Source organism: Podarcis erhardii (genome assembly GCF_964252035.2).
Source record: "Podarcis erhardii genome assembly, chromosome: 13".
Lineage (NCBI taxonomy): Eukaryota > Metazoa > Chordata > Lepidosauria > Squamata > Lacertidae > Podarcis > Podarcis erhardii.
Window position 1 is genome coordinate 23,086,746 of NC_138502.1, and position 22,270 is coordinate 23,109,015.

General features: G+C 40.9%; 3 protein-coding genes across 3 annotated transcripts; 1 reads left to right on the forward strand and 2 right to left on the reverse strand.

Moving 5' to 3' along the window:
- Positions 1–750: 750 nt before the first annotated feature.
- LOC309326953 (olfactory receptor 14I1-like) lies at positions 751–19,561 on the reverse strand (the record flags this gene model as incomplete). The annotated part of the gene is made up of 3 exons (XM_081835981.1): positions 751–1,410; positions 8,218–8,540; positions 19,480–19,561. The coding sequence occupies 3 exons, from the start codon at positions 19,559–19,561 to the stop codon at positions 751–753; spliced, it is 1,065 nt and encodes a 354-aa protein (XP_081692107.1).
- Positions 7,567–8,166, reverse strand: LOC309328454 (olfactory receptor 14A16-like; the record flags this gene model as incomplete). Its single annotated transcript, XM_081838453.1, has 1 exon — positions 7,567–8,166. One exon carries the CDS (start codon positions 8,164–8,166, stop codon positions 7,567–7,569), a length of 600 nt encoding a protein of 199 aa, XP_081694579.1.
- A 1,289-nt stretch (positions 19,562–20,850) lies between the features above and the next one.
- Positions 20,851–21,804, forward strand: LOC309326954 (olfactory receptor 14J1-like; the record flags this gene model as incomplete). Its single annotated transcript, XM_081835982.1, has 1 exon — positions 20,851–21,804. One exon carries the CDS (start codon positions 20,851–20,853, stop codon positions 21,802–21,804), a length of 954 nt encoding a protein of 317 aa, XP_081692108.1.
- Between the last annotated feature and the right edge of the window lie 466 nt (positions 21,805–22,270).

Here is a 22,270-nt window from a genome sequence, read left to right on the forward strand (position 1 = left end):
GATTTTCTGAAGCTTGGTATTTGTTCTGGCTTATCTCTACAGCAGTTCTTTCAAATGTATTGACACTTGGGAACTAAAACTTGCAGCTAAAACAAAAACATCAACTAACAAGAACTTACAGTGCTGCAGACATTCCTAACTCATTTTAAAACTTATTGGGAACATCATAAGATTCAGGGCCTTAGAGAAAGGAGACAACAGGCATAACCCAATTTACTCTGAGATAATGAATTTGCTGCCCATAATAGTGGCCACGTCTTGCCTCAAATCTCCCACTGAGTATGTGCAACCTTGTTATACTGCTATACATAAGTGGATTACCTTCTGCCCTCGTAACAACATGTAGTAGATTCCAGGTCAGTATCCCAGAGGCATTAAAGAGATGTCAGAAATTTGTTCTAAGAGTGGCACTCAACCTCTCATGAAAAAACATTTATTTGTTCACTGGCAAATAGTCTCTTGGTAGACTTGTCTTACCTGGAAGGAAGCATTCACGTTTTTCAAAATGTCTCTGGTCTTTTAATGGAGGAATTTGGGGGCAATTGGAGAGAAACATGTATATATACCAAAATGTTTATATGCATTTAATTTAGCGGATGCCAATCCTAACCTAAACCTAAACTCCCATCATCCTTTACCATTGTGCACACAGACTGAAACTGATGAGAGTTGAAGTCTAAAACAGATGGAAGGCATCAGGTTGGCTAAAGTATAAGTTTGTATGAAGAGCTATCACCAAGAAGTTTGTGCTTAGGGATGAAATTCAGAAAAGGGATTCTTAGAAGAGCCCTTCAGATTCAACATTTTCCACAGGGCAACCTTGATATCTTTGTTCCTCAAGCTGTAGATCAGTGGATTCATCAGGGGTGGAACCACAGAATATATAACTGCAAACGCCAAATCCAGATCAGATTGTGAATTAGTGGGAAGCCTGAGGTAGGCAAAAATTCCAGTGAATACAAACATGGAGACCACAATAAGGTGGGGAAGGCACGTAGAGAAGGCCTTTTGCCTTCCCTGCACCGAGGGAATTCTCAGCACTGTAGTGAAGATTTGGACATACGTTACAATGATGAAAATGAAGCAACTGAGCACTATGCTAACACTCAGCACAAGAACACCAACTTCAACTAGGTATAAATCAGTGCAGGAGAGCTTGAGCAACTGTGGGATTTCACAGAAGAACTGATCAACCACATTAGAGCAGAAGGAGTTTGCAAAAGTGCTACTTGTGTGTACTATTCCATAGACAAGGCCGCTTATCCATGCACTTGCAACCATTTTCATACAGGCTACTTTGTTCATTATTGTCTCATACCGCAGCGGGTTGCAAATGGCAACATAGCGATCATGTGCCATCACTGTGAGGAGGGCAAAATCTGATGCTACAAAAAAGAGTAGGAAGAAAACCTGGGCAACACATCCAGAATGAGAAATCAATCTGGTATTAAAGAAGGAATTAACTATGGATTTAGGTATAGCTACAGAAATCGAACCAAGGTCCAGCATTGCTAGGTTCATCAGGAAGAAGTACATGGGAGTGTGGAGGTGATTGTCAGAGACTATTGCAGATATGATGAGAAGATTCCCAGTCACAGTTGCTAAGTACAATGCCAGGAATACAAAGAAGTGCAAGAGCTGCAGCTCTCGAATCTCAGAGAACTCCAGCAGTAGAAAATGGGACATGGAACTCATGTTGGCTGTAGTTTCCATCATTACAAATTGCATGCTATGTCAAAGAAAAGGAAAAGAAATAGATACATGTAACACTTCACTAAAATCTGCCAAATACAGAAGTTAAGCAATGGTACTTGATTTGCATTCATGTCAGCATTTGTTGTCAATGGGCTGGGTAGCATGGGTCTTACTTGAGGATACTTGAGGAATTCAATTTCTGTGAATTCTGAGGTGAACTCAGTTGATCCACCCCTGCTAGACTCTTGTGCAGATCATGCCAAGATTATCCTTTACATTCTGCATTCCTTTGAATTCTGCAATACAGTTCCAACTCAACCCCCCGTCAAAAAAACCTCTACTGGAATGTGTATTTGGATACAATATATTTAGAAATGCATATACTGATGTAAGATGTATAAGTATACATTTTACATCTGTGTATGCATTTCTAAATATATTGTATCTAAATACATACCATATTTGGATTTAAGTAAATACTGTATTTTTCGCCCCATAGGACGCACTTTTTCCCCTCCAAAAATGAAGGGGAAATGTGTATGCGTCCTATGGGGCGAATGCAGACTTTCGCTGAAGCCTGGAGAGCGAGAGGCATCGGTGCGCACCAACCCCTCTCACTCTCCAGGCTTCAGGAAGCTATCCGCAAGCCTTGCAAGCTCGGCGGGAGTTCCCGCGGGCTCACAAGGCTTGCGGGCAGCAGCCTGCAGCCCCGGCGAGTGTCCACAAGCCTTGCGCGCCTGGCGGGAGGTACTGCCGAGCGCGCGAGGCTTGGGGCGGCAGCCTACAGCCTGAAGCACGTGGAGCCCTCCGGAGGGCTCCCCGTGCTTCGGGCGAGTGTCCGCAAGCCTTGTGCACCCGGTGGGAGGTCCTGCCGTGCGCGCGAGGCTTGGGGCGGCAGCCTGCAGCCTGAAGCACGTGGAGCCCTCCGGAGGGTGCCCCGTGCTTCGGGCAGGTGTGTGCAAGGCTTGGGGTGGCAGCCGTGGCTGGGTGGGGGGAACAAATTTTTTTAATTCATTTCCCCCCCCAAAAAACGCAAGCTCTGGGGACAGCTGGGAGGCGCAGCGCGTCTTCCCTCTGTCCCCGGACCTGGTCTGCAGGTGGGCGGCAGGGAGAAGAGCGCTTCTCCCCGCTACCAGCCCCGCAAGCTCCGGGGACAGCTGGGAGGCGCAGCGCGTCTTCCCGCTGTCCCCGGACCTGGTCTGCAGGTGGGCGGCAGGGGGAAGAGCGCTTCTCCCCGCTGCCGGCCCCACAAGCGCCTGGGGGAAAAATAATTTTCCCCCCTTTATTTCCCCCCCAAAAAACTTGGTGCGTCCTATGGGCCGGTGCGTCACATGGGGCGAAAAATATGGTACATACGTTATATTAAAATATTTTACAGTTGTGCCTTGGTTTACAACCATGATCCATTCTGGAGCTCCAGTTGTAAACCAAAACAGGTTGTAACCCAAGGTGTGCTTTCGCCAATGGGGCCTCCCAAAAAGAATTGGTTGTAATCCAAAAAAAGGGACATGCACTTCCAGCTTTGATGTGGTTGTAATCCAAAATGGTTGCAAACCAAGGTACCACTGTATATTAAAATAGAAGTTGGAATCCAGATCATGGTCTGGGAGTACTCCTACATTCCAATTTATCACTAGCAGTGGTTCCCAACCTTTTTTTGGGCCATGCTCCATCTAAGCATCTCTAAAATCCTGATTTCCTCCCCCCCCCCATGCCATATAATTCTTATTATTCAAAAAGTGAACTCCTATTCACATGGAGGAAGTCTAAAAGGCCATTGACTTGATCTGACTCATTCTCAGATTGCCCCCCTTAAAAATGAAAATGCTTCCCTCTTGGGCGTGTGCCCCACGTTGGGAACCACGGCACTAGAGTCTCAAGTCTCTGTAACCAGGGGTGCTTATGCCTGGTTCTCTAGCTGTGACCATTATTGGGCCATGATAGCATAGCCTCAGTTGTCCATGCTCTAATGACCTCCTATGTAAGTTATCAAAAATGTACTCTGCATGGGGCTGCTCTTGAAGATGTTCCAGGGGCTACAGTTAGTGCAGCAGTCTGATTGGACCATGTGTCCAAATGTGTTTTGGCTTTAACAACCCTCTGCACTGGGGTATGTATATTGTAAAAGCAGTGCTTTTACATGTTTCAGTATGTGTTTCAACAGCCGCCCTTTATTACAATATGATTAAATATCTCCAAGTTTGCAGCAGCATGCGTGAGCCCAGTTGCACACAATATCAAGCCTAGTTTTCCCCAATAGCTCCTTTGGCATAAGTTACAATGCTTCCTATCAGGATTGCTCTGCCTATGCTCTGTAAAAGACCACTCTATTTCTATTAACAGAATGCTCTAATTAAACTACCAGTACAAACACAAAATGCTTCACTTGAGCCCAGGATAACCATTTTAAATTTTCTAATTTCAGTGAATTCCGTGTTAACATAAATATCTTCCCAAAATAGTTTTTCTGACTATAGTACTTCCTAACTGAATGGATCTTGCCCTAATAGTTAAACTCGAAGTGTACTGAAAGTTGTGCAGAATTTTGAATGCACTACAGCCCCAGCCCCACCATTTTCACATGGGTTCGCACCCCTTATTCTGCAAAGAGGCTTTCCATAGGTTACAAAACTACACTAGCAATTCCTAAATTTTCATTATATAAATAACTCACCATTTTCTTTCTAGACAATGCAATCATCAGATGCAGCTTCTTCATTTGCTGCTTCCAAGTGATGTGTATCTGTCTAGCTATCCGGGATGTTTTGAAGTTCTTCAGCTCTTCTTTGTTTTGAGACTCATGAAGATCTTTTTAAATGGATGATACAAATTTGTCACCCTGAGGCAGAGTTTTGTTAATCAGTTTATGTGAACCTTGAGTCTTGGTCCCAAGAGCCCGAAATAATTCCCCCAGATAAGCACACAGATAAAAGTTAACTTACTTGCACTGTGCACTATTTCAAAGTTATCTACTCCTCACAATGTCTCTTACTGTACTACAATAAAGATGTAAAGATGCTTGACCTTTAAAATATGCCCTTCAAAGTGAGTTCCAAAGTTTCATTTTTTCTCAGCATAGGAAAATACCACATTTTTGTAAGTTAAAAATTGGTTTCCATGTAAACTCTTCAAAGGTCAGGTTCACATGCTTTTCCATTCATCAGTCAAAAAAGTTGCACATGCAGTAAAATCAAGCTTAGTTGCAAAGTGGTGAAAGTTATTGGTACAGAAACTCTATAGTTATAGGTATAGGAATTCAAAAGAGGCTTCTTAGAGCCATGTGAATTAGCCATGTGATGCACCCATGACCCTATTTGCCTCTCCTTCTACACCGAGGGAAAGTTCCATGCCTATAATGTAATGTATAGTTTCAGCTGTAGATAAATATAAAATGTTATTAAACCCATTTAGAGGATAGGTTGTCCATGATAGAAATCCAAATGAATTCTCCCCTAAATTGTCTATGGGGGATATTACTTGAAATACTTAGGTAAAGGTAAAGGTACCCCTGCCCGTACGGGCCAGTCTTGACAGACTCTGGGGTTGTGCGCCCATCTCACTTAAGAGGCCAGGGGCCAGCGTTGTCCGGAGACACTTCCGGGTCACGTGGCCAGCGTGACAAAGCTGCATCTGGCGAGCCAGAGCCGCACACGGAAACGGCGTTTACCTTCCCGCTGGTAAGCGGTCCCTATTTATCTACTTGCACCCGGAGGTGCTTTTGAACTGCTAGGTTGGCAGGCGCTGGGACCGAGCAGCGGGAGCGCACCCCGCCGCAGGGATTCGAACCGCCGACCTTTCGATCGGCAAGTCCTAGGCGCTGAGGCTTTAACCCACAGCGCCACCTGCGTCCCCTACTTGAAATACTTAGGTAGGCAATAAATGAAACACCAATTTAATAACTAAAGGCATTTATTTGCTAAACAAGAACAAAACGAAGCAAAGTATATAAATTCAGATAGCTTTGAGTTATTGGGAAATTTCCTCCAGAGCAGCAGTCCATCATTTTACTCCTTCGGTCAAAGGCTGGCATTGGTATCTCTTTAAGCAGGGGCACTACTGGTCCTAATATACTATCTGAGTGTGAGAATATGGCAGACATCCACATTCTTGTGGTCAATCAGGGGAAGGACCAATGACCTACATGAAAAGGTTGGCAAGCTACAATCCCCACTGTCAGTCTAATATGCACTTATCCCTATCATGTCCATGATCTTGCTAACCCATAAATCAATCACAAATCTTGGCAATCAGCCCAGATTGACCCCATGTACTGATAAGATACACCACCACAATCATGCCAGTTATCTCTATAGCCCAAAAATAAGTTCACATTCCATTATATGACATCTACCACATAGAGTTAATTCCTCAAAACATGGAGCCTAAAATGTCAAAATATTGCAGTGGCTGTCCATTAACTAAGCAGGGGAAGTGATGGGGAGAAGAACAAAGATGTGTATAAGAAAAATACACAGAGGTACCTTGGTTTAAGAACAGCTTAGTTTATGAATAACTTGGATTAAGAACGCTGCAAACCCAGAAGTAGGTGTTTTGGTTTCTGAACTTTGCCTTGGAAGCAGAACATGTTCTGCTTCCTGTTGAATGTGTCCCATTTGTAAATTGAGCCCCCTGCTGCTATGGGAAAGCACACCTTGGTTCAAGAACGCTTTGGTTTAAGAAGGGACTTCCGGAACGGATTAAGTTCATAAACCAAAATACCACTGTATATACAAAAATGCAATGTAATTTACTCCCATACATTCTTATGTAAATAACCCCCTACATTCTGAATAAATTCATTCCAAATATTGTCATATTTATCCAAAGAAAGTCTAAATCTATAAACAGTCCGTTCACAAGTTTTGAATGTTGTCATATTGTCGATCCATTGATTAAAGGGTATCATATATTTATTCTTCCAATTCATGTATGATGTATGATTTCTGTGATGGTGACCCAAGTATGGAATCACTTCCAAAAATGGGTACTCTTAGCACCAACATACCATTCTTTTATTTTTAAAACAAGGTTAGAACTTTATTGTTTTCTCTCTTTTTTAAAATAGTATTTATTCAAATTTTAAAGATTACAAAAATAAAAAATAAAAAACAAATAAAGAAGAAAAAAGAAGAGAAAAGACAGAAAAATACAAACAATTAAAAAATACAAACAATTAAAAAAGAAAAACAGATCAAACCTTTACATAATTTTCTTTCCTTTACTTATTTCCTTGACCTCCTCACACCTCCCTTTTTTGTATTCTAGTTCAATTAGATGTTTCAGCAAATCCTTTCCAGCTTTGTTTTTATCCTAATAATTTATCTTAATATACTATAATTCTCTTCTTTCACCAATTAAAAAATCAATTTTAACCTATTCCTTTATATGATTTATGCTAAAACCACATTACTTCATTCCAACAACCTTCTAACATTCCTTAATTTTGCAATGTTTCTGTAGATAGACTTTAATTTTTTTCCAATCTTCTTCCACCAACTCTTCATCTTGGTCTCAGATTCTGCCAGTCATTTCCGCCAATTCCATATAGTCCATCACTTTCATCTGCCATTCTTCCCGGGTGGGTAAATCTTATGTCTAGAACTTTATTGTTTTCTCAGGCATTTTTTATTATGATATTTCTAACCAGGTTGAATGTCCTCATTCCTCTTCATTTCATTGTATTGTTGATCTGTCATTTCATAATGTATTTGTCATTTCACATTTATCTTAATACTCTCCTAAATTACTGATTATTTTTTTAATGGAAGGGATGGATAAAATATAATAAATGCATTTATTTTTTAAAAAAAGAAAGAAATCATGGAGCACCATTGCTTAGATAAAGTCTAAGACCTGTGGGTATACACACATTTAAAGAAGAAAACTGGATGATGTGTTTTGGCTAAAACCTAATAGCTTTGACAAGGCAGCCTTGATCTCCTTGTTTCGCATACTATAAATCACTGGATTTAACATGGGTGGAACCATAGAATATACCACAGTAAATACCAGATCCTGATCAGAAGGGGTGTTAGATGTAGGCCTCAGGTAGGCAAAGAATCCAGTAAATAATAATGTGGAGATAACAATGAGGTGAGGAATGCAAGTTGAGTAAGCCTTTTGCCTTCCCTGTGCAGAGGGAATTCTCAACACTGCATAGAAAATCTGCACATAAGTTACAACGATGAAGGTAAAACAGCTTAGCCCTATGATAATGCTCAACATAACAGCTCCAATTTCAATTAGGTATGAATCTGAGCATGCAAGCTTCAACAACTGTGGAATTTCACAGAAGAACTGATTTACAGCATTGGAGCAAAATGGGGTTGCAAATGTGCAGCTGGTGTGTAGTACTGCATGGAGAAGACCACTAGTCCATACACATGCCAGCATTTGTATGCAGGCTTGCTTGTTCATCACCATCTCATAGTGCAATGGATTGCAGATGGCAACATACCAATCATAAGCCATGAGTGTAAGAAGGGAGAAATCAGATGATAAAAAAAAGAAAAAGAAGAGTACTTGAGCAACACATCCAGAATAAGAAATGTGTCTAGTATTTAAGATAGAATTGGCTATGGATTTGGGGATAATAACTGAAATAGAACCAATGTCCTGCATGGCCAAGTTCATCAGAAAGAAGTACATGGGAGTGTGAAGGTGATGGTCAATAGCTATTGTGCAAATGATGAGAAGATTCCCTGATATAATTGCCATGTACAACACCAAGAACCCAATAAAGTGTAGAATCTGCAGTTCCCGAATATCAGAAAATTCCAGGAGTAGAAATTCAGTCACTGAGGTTGTGTTCCATTGTTTGCCCTCAACAGTCTGTTGCATAATTTCTGCAGAAGAAAACATAATGGAAATTATAACACTTATGATCTACTCTGCTAACAATGTCAGTTTTAATTTCAATGATTCAAATTATGATGATTTTGCTTCCAGCCCTCTCACTCTGGGCCTTTTCAACACTGGCTCCGGCCTGGTTGAATGCTCTGTCCCATGAGACCAGGGCCCTGTGGGATCTGATTTCTTTCCACAGGGCCTGTAAGACAGAGTTGTTCTGCCTGGCCTTTGGCTTGGAACCAGCCTGATCCCCTCCCCTTCTTTCCTTTTCCTTCTGTGATAGAACCCCTATTTGGGGACTTCCTTGGCTTTTCTGGCCCACGTAGGACCAGTTTGGATAGTTGGTCTTCATGAAGATTTGGCGTTTCCTCCCCCCAAACAGTTTTTGATCTGGGCTTCCACTGAAATGAGGCTGCATTTTAAGTAGTATTTTAATCTTGTTTTTAAGTTATGTTTTAATCAATTGTTTTTATACCTGATGTTAGCCACCCTGAGCCTGGTCTTGGCAGGGGAGGGCAGGGTATAAATAAAATTAAAGAAAGACAGAAAGACAGAAAGACAAAAAGAAAGAGAAGAAGAAGAAGAAGAAGAAGAAGAAGAAGAAGAAGAAGAAGAAGAAGAAGAAGAAGAAGAAGAAGTTGTTGTTGTTGTTGTTGAGCTTCCAAGGTCAAGACTGGTGTCTCATTCTATAAACACTCATACTACAGCTGCAGCAGCTACTGCCTCCAATATTTAAAACAATAGATTATTAGGAGCACCATATGCAAAGGACTTTCTTTTATCTAGACTTTATTCATTTATTCAAATACGTGTAGTAGAACTATGATTTATTTAGACACTAGAAAAGGGAAACATGAAGAAGAAGAAGAAGAAGAAGAAGAAGAAGAAGAAGAGGAGGAGGAGGAGGAGGAGGAGGAGGAGGAGGAGTAGTTTGAATTTGATATCCCGCCTTTCACTCCCCTTCAGGAGTCTCAAAGCAGCTAACATTCTCCTTTCCCTTCCTCCCTTACAACAAACACTCTGTGAGGTGAGTGGGGCTGAGAGACTTCAAAGAAGTGTGACTGGCCCAAGGTCACCCAGCAGCTGCATGTGGAGGAGCGGAGACGTGAACCCGGTTCCCCAGATTACGTGACTACCGCTCTTAACCACTACACCACACTGGCGAGAAGAACAGATCAAAAGACCAATAAATTATTACAGTACATAAATCGGATTCTCCTAAATTGAGGATTCGCATTGTGCATGGGCCTTGGGACGCTCCCTTCCACTTGTTTTTGCCTACCTCTTAGCAATCGTCACAACTTTGTAAGGTTTGGCAGTTAGGCATTGGCTTAGTGAGATACGGGGGAGGGGAGGCGCAGCCATCACCTGCCCCTCTAGGTACAAGGGTATTCTGTTAGAAGAATTCACGGGTCTGAATCTCGTCCAAAGTCCACTTGAGGGGCTAAGGCCATGCAAGGACCACAGGAACCCTGGGGTGAGCTTCAGTTGGTTGCCATCAACGGAGCTCCCTCTTTTGGTGGTTTACCCTTCTAGACTCCCTGCAAGGTGGGCAGGAGTCAGATATAGTGTTGCCAATACCACTCACATTCTGTGTTCAATAAAGTTGTGGCCTAAATTTGCCCATTAACATTTAAACTAAAATATTTGTGTCAGTGTGTCTTTATTATTATTATTATTATTATTATTATTATTATTAGGGGGGGGCTATTCCGGGGCCTTGATGCACAAGCAGTAAATGCATCAGGGAAAGAAAATTGAATCAAATTGTTCATCCTTAGTTTTATAATAAGAATATGTATCATCATATGTCCAGTCTACAAAATGAGAGCTGGACAATAATTCTTCATCTAGCAATAGCTTTGGGCAAGAAAGCTCTGAGGTTTTCCATCCAAAAGTGATTCCATTCACTTCAGTGGAGGAACTAATCAACTTATCCAAGTGATAAAAATACACATTGTCTTCATTCTCAGAATATGCTTGTTGGGGGAAATCCACTGAATCAGAATGAATAGAGTATATGTATACTGTAAAGCACTGATGGGCACAAAACAACAGAAATAGAAATAAAATTGATTGTGGAATACCTTCCCTTCTCATGTTGGGCTTTAGACTGCAGTCAAAAATGTGTTTTTGTGCCTAGACCTCTGATAATCCTGTGATTGGTGGAGATGGATATGCTCGCCCCATTGGATCCATTTGTTTTGTTGTTGCTAATGTTTTAAAATTTTACTTGTTTTATATTATTTGTTTGTTATTATGTTTATTATATTGTACCCAACTACAGATTTATTCTTATTGAAGTGTGGGTTATGAAATATTTAAATAAAATAAAGCTGGTTTTATTTGCACCCATTGTACCAATCGTACACTATCACTAACCTTAGTGTCATTACAGTAAAGTAAAACTCAAGAACTTGGAAAACTTGAAACATTGTTACATAAGTTCTTTTCCCTTTCTGACAGTTGTTTCCATTTGAACTGGGAAAGAAAACAGCGAACAGCCTTAACTGAAACATTTCTGCAACATAGATCTCTTTTTTCTAAGCCCTCTGAAAATATCCCAGCATCTAGACAGACAGCTGAGATACACTGAAAAGCTAAGATGCATTCAAGTCTACAGCAATATCATTAGTGACACAAAGAGGGATGAAAACAAAAGAAAAAAGAGAAGACATTTAAAGGAGGTGATTGGTGTGCAGAAAGGTTGTACTGTTTCACATGGCATATCAACATGTTCAAAGAGCTCTTCATCTAGGAAGCAACCCCTATATGCACAACATTCACATAGCAGCAATAACGTATCACCTTGAAAGATGTTGTGCTAGTATACAAAGTACTGGGAAGGAGCTGTCACTTAGTAGGAGAACAAAGGGACATCAATTCAGACCATTGGTGCATCTAGTTCAATGTCATCCACATTGATTGGCAGTGGCTCTGCAGGATTTCAGATAGAACTCCTTGTTAGCATTACCTGCAGATGCCAGAAATTTAATCAGGATTCTTCTGCATGATCTTCAATCCCAGAGGTCTCTATTTAAATGTTCAAGTAACAGGTGATGGTTAAGGTGTCTGCTGAAAGTCCCTGGGAAGACCCTAAGAAGATGCTGATACTCAGAGTAGACAAAATTGGACTGGATGGAATGACTTAAAGTAAGGCAGCTTCATTTGTCCACTGCACACAACACTGATTAAAGAACCATTTAAATGTGAGGCTGGCCCACATGGAACACATTAACAACCTTCTAAAGCCTTTGCATGCTTAGGATTGTGTTTAAATTGGCTCTTGTGCAGAGAAGAAGAAGAAGAAGAAGAAGAAGAAGAAGAAGAAGAAGAAGAAGAAGAAGAAGAAGAAGAAGAAGAAATACACTAGGGGTTTGGGGAAGAGGAATACACATCATACGTAATGCTAGCAGCATGAACAACACTCACTGTGTACATCATTAATAATACATGGTAATACCCACGCAGAAGCATCAAATATGGTGCTCATTTTTAGACTGTCTGCATAGTTGGAGTGATCCATGTTATATGTAACTTGCAGGCATTGTGACAAATGCTCAAAGCCTCCCTGTCACAAGAAAACCTCTATCTCTAAAGTTATATCTATAAATAACTTACAATTCTTTTTCTTAGCGGATTGCTTCTAGCTCCAGATGCAGAATCTTCTCTCAGATTTTAGAGCACCGTGCCACTAACCAGGCATGACAACAAACAATTATTTCTATGGTGGCAGTAACTAATTTATACATGTTTTGTTTTGCTGGAGACATATTCTCAAGAGTTCAGTTGAACAGCTCTAGAGACATGTAGTGGAAAACATAACTTTGTGGTCTGTGGTTCTGCCTATATGATTTGCAGAGATTGGTTCTTTGTAGGGGCATTAGAATGACAGAACTTGTGAGTGGTTGTCCCCCCACATATATGATGATAATTTTACATGTTTTAATATGAATGTAGGAACATGTTCAATGACATGATGCATAGAAGTCTGAGTATTGCAGTGCTTCTCCCTTGAAACACTGAGCGTTTGTAGGTCAGTAGGCAGTAGCATCTTTCTAGAGGTGATGTTGCTCTTAGTGGGATGGGGTAAGGTGGTACCAGTGAGAATGGGGAAGCTTGGAGTTGGTGACAATGGTCTCACAGGTTCACACCTCTGTGGCTCCCCCTGCCCTGGAGCTCCTGAACCTCGCCACCACCTCTTCTTGCCACTGCTGCTTCCCACAACCTACCAGTGATGCAGTTAAGTTAAACAAAGGAAGGATTATGAGGGATAAATGGATAATTTGGGGGAAGCCAATATCTCCTCCCATTTCCCTCCCTGGTTTGTGATATTGGGATCTGATATTTGATCAAACCTCTCTGTTTCCTATCCAGCTACCCTGTTCCTCAGAGCAGGAAAGCATAAGGTGAACAGTTTAGGGAGGTGCTATGAATATGACCATTAATAGTAGCAGAAGACAGAACATGTGAAACCTTAAAGTGGGTATTTCTGAGTCAAATTACCTTTCCCTATGACCCATGATTTTTTCAGCAGAGAAGGGGCAATAAGAGAAAGTAGGCATCTCTTTGTGTTTTCAGTCATTAGAAAAGAATGAGAAAGTTGTATGATATATTTTTCTTGGGAGAGAACAAAAGGAGCTCTTTTTTTTATTCCCATTTGGTGATGGGCTATTCCAAAACAGAATATCAAGCTCTAACTATATTTGTAACATGGGGGATATTCAGTAATCCATTTATTTTTCCTGGTGACATTTCCAAGAGAGTGAGTTAGATTGAGAAAATGGTGCAGTGAGAAAGTGCTGCAATCTGGTCTAATTTGCTACATTTTCATCACCTTCAAGAAGTTCCATGCCTGTAATGTGATTTATCTTTTAAGCTGTAGATTGATTATCAACAGTAGTAATCCATATGAATTTCTTCTCAGATTGGCTCATGTGTGTGCATGCAAACATTATTGCCTTACTAGAAATGTTTACTAGAGGGAAGTGTGCAGATCTGAAGTTCTTCCAAAGCTGGATTGGAAATGCAGTAGGCAGAGTATCAGAATGAAGAACTGAGTTCAAATCCCCCTCAGCCTCCCCCTGCCCCCAAATACATACACTGTGGTTGTATTTGAAGCTGTTGCATTAGAAATGCATTGGGGATATGATATTGTGCATTATCATTCAGTGTAATGTGCAAAGATATGATACTGTCAGGCATCAGAGGATCCAACGCCCACGGTAGTTTGTCTAGAACGGATAAGACAAGGAAGTTCTTACCATTTGCTTTTTATTCAATATTCACAGAGAGAAGCTTAGAAATGCAGCCACTTGGAATTCTTACTCATTCGTCAACAGCAGCACCACCCTTATGGTTGCTGTTTAATGCCATCTGTCTCCAAGCCCTTTTAATGTTCTCTGGGTTCTGGGATATGGTGGGTCTGGAATGCATTCTACTGATAACGTGTCTGCCAGCTGCTCTGGCTCTTCCTCCTCCTCTCCCTTTATTTCCCCTCATCTTTCTGTGAGCTGTGACATCCCTCAAACTCCTTTTGAAATTCAGAACTGCCTTTGTCTTCTCTGAAAGGGTCAGGCTGAGGAGGAGGTCTCCACCATTCCTTCTCTGTCCAGTCCCTGACAGATGCTGAGCTAGCAAATGTGGGACATTGTAAATCATTTGCGAGCACAAAAACATATATTTTAAAATCATAGGTTATAAAAAATAATAATGATTGACAACGTTGGAGCAAAATGGGGCTGCAAAGGTGCTGCTGGTGTGTAGCACTGCTTGGAGAAAACCACTGATCCACACACAGGCCACCGCTTGTATGTAGGCTTGCTTATTCATCACCATCTCATAGTACAATGGATTGCAGATGGCAACATACCGATCATAAGCCATGAGTGTGAGAAGGAAGAAGTTGGATGATATAAAGAAGTTGAACAAAAGGATCTGAGCTACACATCCAGAATAAAAAATGTGTCTAGTATTTTAAATAGAATTGGCCATGGATTTGGGAACAATAACTGAAACTTGTCCAAGGTCCTGAATAGCCAAGTTCATCATAAAGAAATACATTGGTCTGTGCAAGTGGTGATCGGAAGCTACTGCACAAATTATGAGAAGGTTCCCCATTAAGCTTGCCAAGTACAATACTAGAAATATAATGAAGTGCAGAATCTGCAGTTCCCAACTCTCTGAAAATTCGAGGAGCACAAAGTCAGTCACTGTGGTGGTATTGAACATTTTTGCACTTTTTAGAAGGCCTGTAAAAGGAAGGAGGAAAATTAAAACTAAATAATTATGGCCAAGGTCCTTAAAAACCCCAAAACATGTTCTTGTATTCACTGAAATCTCCTTGTTCACAGAATTTCACACACATGGGAACAGTAAAGCAATAATTGTCACCCTAGAAGACTAATACATTAGATTTGGCTGAATCCTGACCCAAGAAATTTAGACTTTGGTCCAGTTAGGTGGATTTGTTGGGCTTACAGATTGAGCAGTGGCTGCTGGGTTAGTGATGGAGGGTGCAATTCTGCTGATTGCAGGGTGCTGCTTTGTTAGCCCATTCTCCACAAGAAATCCTCCACTCTGATGAGTATGTTTCACATATGAGTGTGTTTAATAAAAAATAAAAAAGGAGAAAGAGGCTGCATAGAGGCATGTCCAAGGCCATGGCATGGGAACTGATATGTATGTGCACACAGAACAGAAAATCCTGCTCACCTCAGCTGGCCAAAAGCGTTCTCCCAGATGCAGCAATGTGCAGCTGACAGGACAGGGTTTCCACAAAAAGAGAAAAAATGCTTGATAGAATTGCCATGTACAAATATGCAGATATGAAGAATATGCAGATCCTGAACCTGTGAGAAATTGAGGAACAGTAGCTGCCCAGGCCAAAGCTTCCCAGGCCCGAGGGCAAGTCCAAGCCCAAGCTGCTCCCAAGCAAAAAACCCCAGACATTTCCATTAAAACGTAAAAATCCTCCTGGATGGCATGTTGCTCCCCAAAATGAGGACATGTCCAGGTTTTTCTGGACATATGGGAATACTACATCATTATCAATTCAGTGAAAGTCTCCATGCTAGAGGTAATCTGTAATGAAGGTGCAGAATCTGAATTTCCATACATATGAAATTCCTCTTTGCATGCTTTCTCATTATTCACATGCTTTCTCATCATGGTGCTGACTGAGATTATCTGCACAGTAGACCTGATCTCTGTTACTAGCTTGCATGCATTACTCTAACTGCCCAAAGTGTCCCTGCCACAAGGAAACCACTCTCTCGAAAGTTATATCTATACATAACTTACAAGTTTTCTTCTTCATGGATTTCTTTCAGCTCCAGAAGCAGTATCGTCTCTACCATTTTAGAGTACTGTGTCCCTTACCATTCATGGCAATGAACAACTCTTTCTATGGCAACAGTAGATGTCACCATAGGACAGTGGCTAATTTATATATATGGTTTGTCTTCCCAGAGACTTATTCTCAAGAGTTCAGTGCAGCAGTGGAAACGCACTGAGGCATACACTAGGAAAAAAATAACTTTGTGGTCTGTAGTTCTGCTGATATAATTAGCACAGGTTGACTCCATGTAGGGGTATTAAAATGACAGAGAACTCATGAGACTCAAGTTCTTCTTGGCATGCATATACACACAACATTTTCCAATTTTTAGTATGAGATGTAGGGGCATGTTCTATGACTTGATGTGCAGAGGTCTGAGTACTGTCATGCTTCCTCCTTGAAATAATGAGAAAACATGTGAATAGGAATTTCATATGTATGGAAATTCATATTCTGCACCTTCATCACAGATTACGTTACAATTATGGTGCAGTGGCCTATGCTTCTACTATCATAATGGGATTTTAACTCTGAGTAAATATCTGAACTTGGCCATGAAGGTCAAACATTTAGCTGTTAAACAACAATAATATGCTTCAGAATGCAGGTGATAACAAAGATAAATTTGGAATTGTGGGTAGACCTGCCTTATGCTGACTCAAACCACAATATTCTTGTTGGCAACACCTATCCAGGATTTCAGGTAAGGGTCTTTCCCAGCTGTACCTGGGCATGTGGATTGAACCCGGACTTGCAGAGTAGATGCCCTGCCATTGAACTATGGACCTTTAAATTTCTGACCTTTCACCAGTAGCCCTCATTCTTGGTCCCTCATATAGCCTTCTTGATTTGCATTAAGTGGAAATGATTTGAACTCTGATGTTCTCTTTGTAACAGAACAAACCAATGCCAGAACTTTAGAACTTTCCCCATGTAGACTTTTTAATGGCTGCACTCCAGTTACACAGAAGTAATTATTATTATTATCATCATCATCATCATCATCATCATTATTATCATTATCATTATTATTTATTTATACCCCATCCATCTGGCTGGGTTTCCCCAGCCACTATGGGCTGCTTCCAACAAAATATTAAAATACAATAGTCTGTCAAACATTAAAAGCTTCCCTAAACAGGGCTACCTTCAGATGTCTTCTAAAAGTCTGGTAGTTGTTTTTCTCTTTGATATCTGGTGGGAGGGCATAGCACAGGGCGGGTGCCACTACCAAGAATGTCCTCTACCTGGTTCCCTGTAACTTCTATAGCCATAGCTTCTTCACACACCCTTGTCATACAGACAGGCAAAAGTCATTATCACAAATCAGTGACACATTTCCAGCTTGGCAAAAATACTGAAGGAGGGCTCAGAACAAAGTGAATGAAGAATGTGTCCAGGAGTGGGGTCATTGTATGGAACAAGGCCATTGAGTGTGTGTCTTTATAATTAGACATAGCCTAAGAAGACTCCTGAGGGCTGAATAGAGAGGTTCAAAACTCTTGATGTAGAGATATCCAATGTCAACATGTGCAGCATTCTTCATTATCTACTGTACTGCTCCCTGTATAATTCTCTTAGGAACGTATTTCTGAGAGGAATTCTTTACAGAGTTTCCTTCTTGAATTGTAGGGAAAGAATTTGTTATTTGCTCGAGGCTGGGGATAAACACATTAAAATCATACCTTGGATCCCGAACGTCTCAGAAGCCGAACATTCCATCTCCTGAACAATCGAAAACAAGAAGTGAGTGTTCTGATTTTTGAACTTTTTTTTGGAAGCCAAACACCTGGTGTGGCTTCCACTATTGTTTCCAGTGCACCTGTGCAATCAGAAACCAGTCAGAAGCTACACCTTGGTTTCCGAACGTTTCAGAAGTCAAACAAACTTCTGGAACTGATTCCGTTCGAATTCTGAGATACTACTATACATATAAAGTTTATATGTCTGTCTTAGCAGCCCAATGTATTATACAAAAGTTCCCATGTTCTGTGGACCAGATATGCTAAAATGTATCCTAATACTATTGGACGCTGGTGGCGCTGTGATTTAAACCACTGTGCCACTTGGACTTGCTGATTGGAAGGTTGGCGATTCGAGGCCCTGTGACGGGGTGAGCTCCCATTGTTCGGTCCCAGCTCCTGCCAACTTAGCAGTTCGAAAGCATGCAGTGCAAGTAGATAAATAGGTACAGCTCCGGCGGGAAGGTAAACAGTGTTTCCATGCACTGCTCTGGCTTCGCTAGAATCAGCTTAGTCATGCTGGCCACATGACCAAGAAAAACTGTCTGTGGAAGCAGACAAACACCGGCTCCCTCGGCCTGTAAAGCGAGATGAGCACCGCAAGCCCAGAGTCATTTGCAACTGGACTTAACTGTCAGGGGTCCCTTTACCTTTACCTTATCCTAATACTATTTGTAGTTCTATATTTTTGTGATAACCAATGGTTCTTAGCAAATAAATTGGACTAAAGAGCTATGAGCAGGGATAGATTTTGTTCCTTTCAGTGTCCTGACATTCTAAGATAAACAAACAGAGCCAGTTTTTCCTAATTTACATTAGTACAAAAATACAGACCAGAGAGTCACTTAATGTCCCTGCTACTGAGCTATGTTGGACTCCTGAGAGCAAATCTCTAGGAACACAAGACAGATATTAATAAACCTCCTTAGCATGTTGTCAATTTCATATTGCCTTCATATACCAAAGTGATGGTGAACATTTGTACAGTTTCAGTGGTGACTAAATAGATCTAACAGTGCTGAAGGAGAAGTGCATCTGAAGTTGAAAGAAATATCTGAAGGAGGAGGAGGAGGGACTGTGATTCATTGATAGAGGACATGCTTTGCAGGCAGAGCCCCAAACTCAGAACCTTGCAACCTCCTGGAAATGCTGGGGAAGACACTTCTGTGAAATCTCAGAGAGTAGATGCCAACCAGTACAAACAATACTCGGCTGGATGTATTTGTGGTCTGACTCTTTATAAGGCAGGTTTCTTTTTAAAAAGGTAGGAATATATTCCATTAATAGTTTATTAATTGCTCAACTAATAAAAATAACGTATACTGTATACTCCTCCCCTCCAAAAAGAAACACCTTGTTTTTTTCTCAATTAATACAATATCTTTCCCCCTCATCACTCTGTATGCCCATGGCATACAGGCATATCTCAGAGTACTTATATGAGTTGTATGCCTGAACACAGGAATATTCTTATACCAACATGTGAATCTTGGCATACATTCAAGGTAATCTGTAATGTAACCACAACAATTTGGAATAAGCTGGCTTTAAATTTACTTTCTTTTTGTTAAATTCCATTTTCTTAAATATAAAAAGATTACAAAATACCAGTTAATATTTCAACACTTAAAAGTAGACATGCAAAGAGAAGGAAGGAAGCATAAGTAGGTCTGGAAAAAGAAAAGTTAAGTAAATGAGTAAATAATGAATTGTTTAAGCTATTCATAAATAAATAACCAAGTGAGAAGACAAATCCTTACAAATTTAATAAATGTTAAAAAAAGAAAGACACAGAGGTTTTATAAATCATGCAGAATTCAGATCCACCTTAATTGAGGAAGACCATAACCATACCTTGCATTACATTCATTAAACTGGTGGTGAGGAACTGGTGGCCCTGCAGCTGTTGCTGGACTCCAACTTTAGTCAGCTCCATTCCTTAAGTCAGGGATGGAGGGAGTTGTTGTCCAGCAACATCTAGAGGACAACCTGACTCTCTCTCTTTCTGATAAAAGGCAGAAGGGGATGGGGAGAAGTATTGTAGCCTATCATCCTTCACTTACTATTCCAAAATTTCTTGAACAATGCATATTTGTTTTTTCTCTCCCTTTTCTTACCCATAAGGTCCAGGTATGTTTGCTTAAAGTTGCAAATTCCTATAATTTGATGTACAGTACCATCCTCTTAAGTGAGGCAATTCTCCCCCTCCACTGCCAATATTTTGCAATGAGTAGCAAAGCAGTTAATATCATAGAGAACACAGAAACTCACTCTCTTTAGGAACCATGCCTTTCAAACGCAACTAAAGTTGAAGCCTTCAAAAAGCTTTATGAAAGACTTATGCAGTGGCAGATCTATATTTTTGGGGTCCTGCTACTACATTTCATATTTTGATTAAAACTGCTTTACTGGATTATCTCACGTGTCAAAGTCACTTGTGTAGATAAATATTTCCTATGCCTTATAGTTTACAAAGTTAACGGGGGGGGGGGGGGATGAAAAATAGAGAACTGTCATATACATGTGTGAATAAAGTCTCTTCTGGAGCCTCTCTGGGATTAGGGGCCCTGAAGCTTCATGAGTTTCATAGTAGATTTACACCTGGACCTATGACTCCCCCATCATGGTATTTGCTGGAATCAAAAAGCTATGGCAAAACAGACCTGATAAACCCTTAACACATGGAATATGTTGCTACAGTGCCCACTCTGATAAGGATAGGAAGAGCTGCTTCCCTGTCAGGGTCTCAATTTCTTGGCATGGCCCACACACCTATTGCTATTACAGCCTCCTTGTTTCATGCAAAATATACTCCTGCTAAAAATACAAGCAAGTGTGTATAAGGTAGTGGTTGAGCTAATGGGTATTTCTATTCAGAGCAAACCTAGAGCAAACCCTGCTATTGTATCATCTGCCACACCTTCCTTCCTTCCTTCCTTCCTTCCTTCCTTCCTTCCTTCCTTCCTTCCTTCCTTCCCCCTCCTTTCTCCCTGCTTTCTTCTCCTTGCCAATGCTTGGCTGTCAGATTCAGAGTGTGACAAATGCCTCAAAATAACAGCCATAATTAGAATGAATTCTGCAGACATAAAAACAATCACAGTAATAACAAATTGAAATTTCCCAATCCAAGCAAGTGAAGCCTGTCTTCTTACAGCACTGTGCTATTATTTTAACAGTTGACTGCTTCCTTCGACAGGCAGCCCACACTTTCATGAGGCAAAAACCATGGTGAACCAGTCCTTTGTATCAGAGTTCCTGCTCGAAGAGTTTTCAGAGGTTCGGGAAATGCAGATTTTCCACTTCCTTCTATTCCTGGTTTTGTACTTGGCTACAGTAACAGGCAACTTTCTCATCATCTCTGCAGTAGCTTTCGACCGCCGACTGCACACCCCCATGTACTTCTTTCTGGTGAACTTGGCCATACAGGACCTTGGATCTGTTTCAGTCATTGTTCCCAATTCCATGGCTAATTCCCTCATGAATACCAGACACATTTCTTACTCTGGGTGTGTTGCTCAAGTTCTCTTATTTGTCTTCTTTTTAGCATCCGACGTCTCTCTCCTGACCGTCATGGCATATGATCGGTATGTTGCTATTTGCAGCCCATTACAATATGAGAAGCTGATGAACAAGCAAGCCTGTGTCCACATGATTGCCTGTGTATGGATCACTGGTCTTCTCTGTGCTGTGTTACACACTGGATGCACCTTTGCAACTCCCTTCTGCTCCAGTGTTGTCAAACAGTTTTTCTGTGAAATCCCACAGTTGCTAAAGCTCTCCTGCTCTGGTTTGAACCTAAAAGAAATTGGAGCTATCGTGCTGAGTATTTTCATTGAATCAGGTTGCCTCTTCTTCATTGTTGTATCTTATGTCTATATTTTCAGCGCTGTGTTAAAAATGCCTTCTATTCAGGGAAGGCAAAAAGTCTTCTCAACTTGTCTTCCTCACCTCATTGTTATCTCCATGTTGTTATTAACTGGGTGGTTTGCTTACCTAAGTCCTATGTATAGTACCACATCACAGCAAGATTTGTCTTTTGCTGTGATATATTCTGTGGTTCCACCACTGCTGAACCCAGTGATCTACAGCATGCGAAACAAGGATATGAAAATTGCCTTGTCAAAATTATTTGCATTGATCAAAACTTCTAAGAAAGAAATCTTCCATTTTCTTCAGTAGGTGTGGATTCCCTTTTCAGAGCTACCATTCCCAGAGTGGTTTAAAAATTGATCCCTCATCACACGAAACTCCAATATTGATTATTTAAGTTGCGATAGAAAAATTAGAAAATTTGCAGCTCCCGTTAGTATACTGGGTACAGGACAGGAGTCATTATCTTATCTGCATGGAAGCTTCCCTCATCCTTGGCAGTAAATCTGTTTGTTTAAGATAGCAGAACCAGAACCACCTTCATACCCTCTAAACTCCTCATTAACTTGTGAACAAAGTGTATTTAAGATATAGAAAAGGAGTTGATCTGAGCTCCAGATAAGTACTAACACTCCCAAATGTTACATTTGGACCATAAGTCTGAAGATTTATGTTGCCTTGGGGCAAACCTGGCGGCACGGAAATTTTGTCTCCCACTTTTTGATCAGAGCACCTTTGCAGAAGCAGCTGTATTCCTCTACCCACACCACTGGGC